This window comes from Grampus griseus (genome assembly GCF_964374135.1).
Source record: "Grampus griseus genome assembly, chromosome: 2".
Classification (NCBI taxonomy): Eukaryota; Metazoa; Chordata; class Mammalia; order Artiodactyla; family Delphinidae; genus Grampus; species Grampus griseus.
This window is the reverse complement of record NC_139018.1, coordinates 76792964-76801353: the sequence shown is the minus strand read 5'-3', so window position 1 is coordinate 76801353 and position 8390 is coordinate 76792964. Positions and strand designations below refer to the sequence as shown.

At 40.0% G+C, this 8390-nt stretch overlaps 1 protein-coding gene across 3 annotated transcripts in view; it reads right to left on the bottom strand.

Annotated features, from left to right (window-relative positions):
* Positions 1–224: 224 nt before the first annotated feature.
* The window catches only part of SLC12A6 (solute carrier family 12 member 6), an 85382-nt gene continuing 77216 nt past the window's right edge, over positions 225–8390 (bottom strand). For all 3 annotated transcript variants that reach the window (XM_082647185.1, XM_082647187.1, XM_082647186.1), the window contains 10 exons: positions 8220–8339; positions 7108–7212; positions 6532–6700; positions 5018–5213; positions 4270–4439; positions 3214–3345; positions 2524–2631; positions 2139–2323; positions 1602–1735; positions 225–362 (listed from right to left, as the gene is read on the bottom strand). In XM_082647185.1, coding sequence (XP_082503311.1) covers positions 271–362; positions 1602–1735; positions 2139–2323; positions 2524–2631; positions 3214–3345; positions 4270–4439; positions 5018–5213; positions 6532–6700; positions 7108–7212; positions 8220–8339 — 1411 coding nt within the window. In that variant the 3' untranslated portion in view covers positions 225–270. The remainder of the gene's footprint in view (positions 363–1601; positions 1736–2138; positions 2324–2523; positions 2632–3213; positions 3346–4269; positions 4440–5017; positions 5214–6531; positions 6701–7107; positions 7213–8219; positions 8340–8390) is intronic.

Genomic DNA, 8390 nt, shown 5'->3' with positions numbered 1-8390 from the left:
CAGGCATGGCTTGTAGGACTTGAGCATTGTTCTGAGGTTGAGGGAATATCTGCTTCTTCTTTAAGGACAGCAGGTCATATGGTAGCAAAGAGCAGATCTGTTTGTACTTTTCTGCACAAGTACTTGAGGCTCAGCTCATTAAGAGTTCAGCGTGATGTACACAGAACACAGGTCTCTAGTTGATGGGAGTGGTAGTAAAGAGCTGGCACTTCCATGGAGGTTGGAAGCCTTTTTGGAAAGGTGAGGCCCAGCAGAGTCATTCGGGGTAGATTATGAATAAATGGTGATCACTTCACTGCCACCACCTCGGACAAGAAGGACTCGCTCTAGTCCTTCAGTGAGCACTTCTAGGAACTCCATGTCTTCAGAATTTGTCAAGGAGACAAATAGGCAGAAGAGCACAATTTAAAACCTGGCATCATGATAATCTGAGTTTATCTGACTACAAAGCTGCAAAATCAACATGCTTGTTTTAATTATTATATATTCAGAACTGGAGAAGTCTGAACTCTGGATTCAATCGAACTCTGAAGTAATCTGGGGATCTAGCCTCTTTGCATAAATAATACAAGACTCTCTCCCATTTGTTAGATTTTTTTTCTAAATGTTATTTTAAAATGGGGGAAACCCAGAAGTAATGTGTTACTACTACATAGCAAATAAGGCAGAAAGAAGAAAAAGCCACAACAGGGCAGCCTGTAAGATTCCAGGAGAGAATCCCAGTAATTTCCAAGTGAACCTGCTCAAGTTAGATTTTTTCTGCCAGTTTCTTTTTCTTTTTTTCTTCAAATATAGTTGATTTACGCGTTGTTTTCTTTTAACCTCTTTTCCTTAATGGTACTGGTGGGAATGGACCAGTCTGTGCCATTGCAGTGCTGAAGGGGTCCCATAAAAACAATCCTGGAATTAGGGTATGAAGAAGAACCTTATCTTTCCCCCTCAGAGGGAACTTCCACTTCAACTGCCTCTCCCCTAACTCCATGCAAAAGAGAGAGGCTTTGCAAACTGGGAAGAGCCTGGAAAGGAGAAGGGCTGTGGGTGTTCCATCTCTAGGACTGTCAGAAAGGGTTCTATACACTGAATGTTGAAAGTCATGTTGCAAATATGCCACCTAAAAAGTCTCTTTAGGGTTCAGAGAGAACATCTTATACCCACCTCCCCTGAAGGAGAGTAGTATCACTAAGTAAGGATCCTTGCCTGAGACTTTTAACAGTCTTCCCTCCTCAAGAAAGGAAGTCATAGACAATGAGTTTTACAGTTACTTAGTGTCCCATCTAAAACACAGGCTAAGGGCTTCCCTGGTGGTGCAGTGCTTGAGAGTCCGCCTGCCGATGCAGGGGACACGGGTTCGTGCTCCGGTCTGGGAGGATCCCACATGCCGCGGAGCAGCTGGGCCCATGAGCCATGGCCTCTGAGCCTGCACATCCGGAGCCTGTGCTCCGCAACGGGAGAGGCCACAACAGTGAGAGGCCGGCGTACAGCCAAAAAAAAATAAAATAAAAATAAAATAAATAAATAAGTAAATAAATAAATAATTTTTAAAAAGAACAAACACAGGCTAAGATTTTCCCTACTGGAAGTTTTGCTCTCAGAAAGGATACAGTTTTCATCACCCTCAGGGTTTCGGGGTGGCCCTGGCATATTCAACAAAACCAGCTTTGCTTCATGGGACTTGTTAACTATAACCTCATTGAGCTTCACTGCTGTATGCATCCGCCTCACATTGGACTGGTCCCTGGAAGGGGAGCGTGGTGGGGAAGAAACAGGTGGGTTAAGGCAAAGAGAAAACTAGGCATATCGTCAACTTTAAAAAACTTGAGATTTTAGAGATTTTTTGCTTTAACTATGATTGATGTAATGAACAAATGATTGATTGCCTTATAATATTGATATCATAGCTTTCTCATTCCACATTTGTTTGTTTTATACCAGGAATACAGTATGGACAGGAAGAAAGATGGTTAGCTTGTGTACAGTGTTAACTGGTAGCTGATAGGCATAGGCAAACAATAGAAAGATGGCTGGATTTGGGGTGAAATGAAGACTAGATTCTGTCCTGTGTATTCAGGCAGTGCCACATCTGTGGCACTAACTAGGATACTATGTTAAGTGATAAGCTTGTGAGTAGGAAAACTTACGGACGCATGTTAAGTAGGTCCTGGAATCCTTCCATTGACTTGGCCTTTTGCCCCCGGGATGCCATGTACTTGTCTTTCGTCCAGGTCATGTGCACCTTCTCCTGATAGGTCTCTGTCTCTTCATCCTCATCAGAGCCAATGCTGGTCAATCGTAGCATTGAATTCCGATCTTTTACCAGCTGTGCCTGAGGAAGGCCCAACATAGCTATGACTCTATACCCAATTTTCTCTCATGCTTCATCTTTAATTATTTTGAAATGTGGTTATAGTGGAATAACCAATAAAGCAATCAGGAAAGAATCTGTCATGCTGAGAACAATACTATCATCCCTTTCAGTGATAGACTTCACAGGGCCAGGATTAGGTCAGTGCAGCAAAATCTCACCTCTCTGTCGCGCTCTGTTTTGGATAGTCTCATGTGCCGGAGCATCTGGGACCTTTGCTCCATCATCAGGGTGCGCTCGTAAGTATAAGCTGATATGTCACTGTCATGCTGCCGTAGATATCACACCGAGCAGGCAATAAGCACAAAAGAGAAAGAACCATATATTTTCATTTCCACTTACTAAATTACACCAGAGAAAGTATCACAATATCAACCTAGGTTTTAGTTTTTGTTGAGTCATTGAGCTATGTAAATATAATAATATTGTGGATTGTAGATCAAATCCAGAGCCCTGAGTCTTTTCCACAATCTAACCATGACATACGTGTTTCCTTGAAACACAAAACAAAAACCCCAGTCTTATTTTTTTTAATACTTACAAGTTATTTTTTAAAAAAAGCTATGTGTGATTTTAGCACGAATATATGAACTGAAACTTAATAAAACTGTATTAAGCAGATAAGAATCCAGCAGAAATAGAAGGGCTATGGAACAAACAAACAGGAAAGCAAAAATTAAAAACTACCACTAAATACACATCACATATGCATTGTACTTATCTAGATCAACATATGAGAGTTTTGTTGGAACTAAGGAATTAATCCACATTTGCAGCTGAAGAAATTCCCAAACCAGAAGAGGTTCTAGAATGACAGGGTAGTCTCTCTTATCTCGAACTCAGCTTCTCACCATCTCCACCACTTCCACCTCTGCCTCAATGCGAAGGTGATACAGGAAGGTGGCCAGGTCCTTCTTCATCTGAATACTGTTGTCTTCTAGTTGGGCTACTGTGAAGATCCGTATGCTGCATTTTCGCCACACCTGAGAGAGTACCACATGTACGTGGAAAATTAAATGCAAGAAGGCAAAAAAGAGTTATTTCTTAAAATAAATGGCACTTTTGCCCAGAACAATCTTGTACAGTTTCAGGGTATATGTTCCTAGATTCTTACTTGCCATATTATTATTTATTTACTTATTTATTTATTTTACTTACTTGCTATATTATTGTTAGGGCAAAAGCTTGACCAAGGAACACATAAAATATAGTTTAAAGGAGTTCTTATTTCATGACAAGAAAAAAACTGGCAAAACAGAAAAGATGGCACATGATACATTAAGAGGGTGCTTTACTCAGATAGCATACTGATGACACTGTGCAGACTATAATATTTACTATTTTAAATTTCAGTCTTACCAAAGGATGAACATAAATATGTATAAGATACACACACACACTCTTAGGTTTCCAGTATTTTCGTCTTTTTCTTTTTTTTTTTTTGTAGTACGCGGACCTCTCACTGTTGTGGCCTCTCCCGTTGTGGAGCACAGGCTCTGGACGCGCAGGCTCAGCGGCCATGGCTCACGGGCCCAGCCGCTCCGCGGCATGTGGGATCTTCCCGGACCGGGGCACGAACCCGTGTCCCCTGCATCGGCAGGCGGACTCTCAACCACTGCGCCACCAGGGAAGCCCCAGTCTTTTATTTTTTTTTTAATTCACTTATTGATGTTTTTTTCCAAGGGCTCATATGGAGTTCTATTAATTTGCTGAATTTCCCTTGGAAATAGGTATCAACTACAAAGAAAACTATTTCTTATAACGTTGAATCTGGAATCACGGAAAGCCAAGAATAATCCCCAAGTTTTCTAAGCCCCAACACTATAGAATGAAAGGAAGACTCTCTGTCTAGTGAACCAGGACAGAAGTTAAGAGAGAAAGACTTTTTTAAAAAGGTGTCAGAATACCTTGTGCTGTTTCAGTAGGAACGGTAAGAGCATGAGCATCCCCCCATCATGCACGATCCACCACACATCAATGTTGCCCTCAGAAAACTGCTCCACATTGCTGGGAAAGAAGGAGATGTTTTTAGCCACCAGCAGGGCCAGATGGGCAGCAGTTGTCACTCGAACTGTGCCTAGGGAGAAAACAGAGAGAATCAGGATAAGCAGAGATGAATCCTTAGGCTTACCTTGCTTCCTACCATGTCAGCAAAGAAAGGATAATGGCCATTGACAGTTCTTTGAGCAAGGTGTCCTATTTACACAGTAGGCTATACCAAATCAAGTAACGAAAATCATTAAGAAAAATTTGAATAGCTAACAGAATTAGACTGAGAACTATGATTTACATTACTAGGTGTATTCTGATTACTACATTTCTAAGTGGGGGATACATGAATTGGGGAGATTTTGATGCTGAAGAACAATTCTTCCAATTCCTGTGAGAATGTCAATGTGGGAGATCACACATGGAAATATGGCAATTTCAGAGGTAATTCCTAATGTAAGACTTGGCAAGATAAACAACTGATGAACATTAGGTAAGGCTGGAGGGGGTGAAGAGAATCAGGTTATTACTAGTAGTAGTTATTTAGGTGCCCTTATGAGACTATGCTTCAGCAAGGACATCGTCTCTACTTTAGGAGGCTGGGGGGTGGGGTCAGGGTATATCCTCTATTTGAGCCCTCAGGATAGTATGAGAAATGTTTTGTACCAATAAAAGTCTTCCAAGCTCGAGCATCTTCACTCTGGCGCCAGCCATTTGGCCACCCCATCACCACTGTGTTGTGCTTCATGCCCCCAAGGCCACATGACTGGATGAGGTGGGAAATGCCCTCTCTCAGCTTGGCGGCCACCACTAGCTGGGAGAATCCCTTCACCTTCTCTGCCTCCATTAGATGCTTTATGGTCTGAAAGAGAGACAGAATCTCAACACTGAATTACTTCATCCTGGGTCTTTTAACTTCTTACTCTTTCTCCGTATTATATTCCCCTCCCCCTTCCAAACTCTGCATAAGATCTACAGAACAATTCAAAAAGTTTAATTTATCCCAATGAAATTTTATTATCCTTTGCCTTTTTCACTTGCTAAGTGCTTACTACATATGTAGGTAGTTGTCTACCTGTACTGATAGTTCCTCTACCCTTTCCTCTCTTCTGCTTTTCTTTCTAACATACCAAACAAATTGAGAATAGGGATCGTCACAAAGTGAGTATTCAATATTCCTTCTTAATTGCCCAGGGTGAGTGTGAACATAATCTCCTTCCTTCCTTAGTCCCAGTCTTGCCCTGACTCATATTACTAGAAATTCAATATGACGATTCAGTTTTCAATTTAGAATTATCTCAGGTATGTTTTCTATTTTTGTTTTTGCTACTTCCACATCCCTTTTGATATTTTAATGGTGATTACTTGAGAAACTTGTATTTGTTTTACTATTCTTTTATTTATTCAAGCCAGTCTGGAGATAATATTTCATTTAGTCTTACTTCACTCTCTTGGTAGAAAGGTAGAGAGAATAATGGTGTGGAAAATGGATATGATTTTCCCAAAGGCACAGATTAAGTCAGCGGTGTAGCTAGGATAATCAGGGTCTCTTGATTTCCATACTGTGCTTTTTATTTATTTTTGTGATCACTCTGGACTAATGTTTCTTCAGCATTTCTAGTTCTAGGGTTTCAAAGCATTCCAAAATGAAATCCAGTAAAATTTTTGAAATGTAACTGAAATTTCTCCAGGGTGATTTCTATCATTTATAATAGAGTGAAATCTACTTTCTTCTTCAGGAAGAACTTTAATCTCCCATAAGCTAATCAGAAGTAGCAAAGGAATCTTGGTCATAGCACCATGTAGATTAGCAAAGAGGAAGAAAATGTGCTCTTCGCTCCTTGTTGTCACAAGATTGAGAGGAACCATCACCATAGTTCAAGGGATGATTTAGTTACATGACTTTTCTCAGGGCTGAGTCAATGTCTGGAGTCTATTTGGAAATAGTGCTTAGCCTTGATAATCTTATAGTTTAGAAATGCTTTTTAAATGGGAAGAATAAATTATTATCTTCTGGTTCATTGTAGTATTTGGGAGAATATGACCATTCAAGTCAGCACTATGAAGGACACCTCCTAGATCACTCAGGAAAGGGATTAATTTAGAAATCCGAGGTCTATGACTCAACAGCACAAAACCATAAGCTAAATTCCACGAGGTCAATAAGCCTTGACTCTTACCTGTTCAGCAGCTAAAGCTTCACCGTAGTTCTCCAGGAAGTTCCCCACGATGACAGAGCCCACAATAGTGAGACCCTTTCCTGCCTTAAGCTGTGAAGCAAAGGTGAGGAGGCGAGGATGCTTGACATGTAGGTCTTCATCTAGTTTCAGCAGTACAAGCAACTGAGGCCTGTAAAGAGGTTGGCGGGGAAGCGGGTGGGATGAGAAAACACTCTGGGTCTGGGGACAGAATGACAAGTCTACCCTTTAATTCAGGAGATCTGTATAAAACACATACTTTGACAGAAGGAAGAGATTAGAGAAAATGATAGGGTGCGGCTGCATAGTTATTCTGAATTTTCCCAGTATTACCTCAAATTGATCAGTCTTGAAGGAAGAATGAAAATGGTAGAAGTCTAGATCATATAGCACATGATTAAAAGGGAACAGAGGATCAAGAATTTAGAATCAGTCAAAGCATGTCCATTTCATGAATTCCTTGAGCCCCATGATTTCCTTATCCTGTAATCAATGAAGCACACCTTTCTGTGTGGTAACTCTGTGCCAAACACCACTAAGCTCTGTTGGTTTTTTTACCTCCAGTTTTTAGTGTGTGGAGGTCCTTCTTCCAGCCGAAGCAAAGCAAATCGGGCTGCACTGAGGGACAGCCCGCGGATACCATCACCCCATTCTTTCTCAGCTCTGGGAGAGAGAGGAGAAAAGAGCAGAGACAGATTTAAACCATAAGTACAATCTCAAAAAACAGTTTACTTTTTCTTTATCTAAAAGTAACATACACACAAGGTAGAATATTAAAGCTCATATTAATTATTTATATGATGATCTCTATTAACATAATGAACCCACAGTAAGCAGATCAACAGTACCCTTTACCAACACACTGCACTACACAGCCGTTCAGAATAAAGGCTGGAAGGGTCACTTACCTTGTCCTGCGATGTAACTATTCAAAAGCAATAATGTAAAATAGCAATTTGGATTAGGAAATTACTACAGATCCCAAGTTTAAATTATTTCAAAAATAATTGCAGAGAAAGCAAAACTCAATGTAATCTTCTAGATCAGAGTGTTATTTATTCCTAATTTTGGGACGTTGTTAGTGAAGTCTTAGTTGTTACAAAGTAATTCAGGACTAATTTATTTTCCATTTCAGACACAATTCCTTGCCTGAAGAGATAAGCAAGAATATTTATATTTGTGTTATACTTTGTTTTTTAATTTTAATTTTGTACTGGAGTATAGTTGATAACAATGTTGGGTTAGTTTCAGGTGTACAGCAAAGTGATTCAGTTATACATATACGAGTATTGAGCAGAGTTCCCTGTGCTATACAGTAGGTCCTTGTTGGTTATTTTATTTTCTTTTTTATTTCTATTGGAGTATAGTTGATTTACAATGTTGTATTAGTTTCTGCTGTACGGCAAAGTATACTTTAATACTATCATTACTATTTCAGTACATCCTTTTAGTTATCTTTTCCCTGATCCATTCATACTTTCTCAACAGGTTCCCTTTATGATCAATGGCTTATGTCTGTAAGGTGACTAAGAGAATTAGGGGTACAAAATTTGGGTACAGATGAATGAAGTTTCCTGGATCCCTAATGCAATTTTCACCAGGCTGGCTCTAACCAAACTAGCCAGTTTCGATAGTTTTAGCAGCAATCAAGGTTGTATGTCCAGACTTACCCTTGGTACTCGATGTACTTGTAGATCATACCAGCTATTACCATAGCTACGATGGCATAATACCAGGAAGAAATAAACATCAGAGCCAGACAGATACTCATTCCCATGAAAGAGAGGGCCCTAGAAAATTAAAAACAAAAAGAATTTTTTTAAATGTGTTTCTAAGCAGCT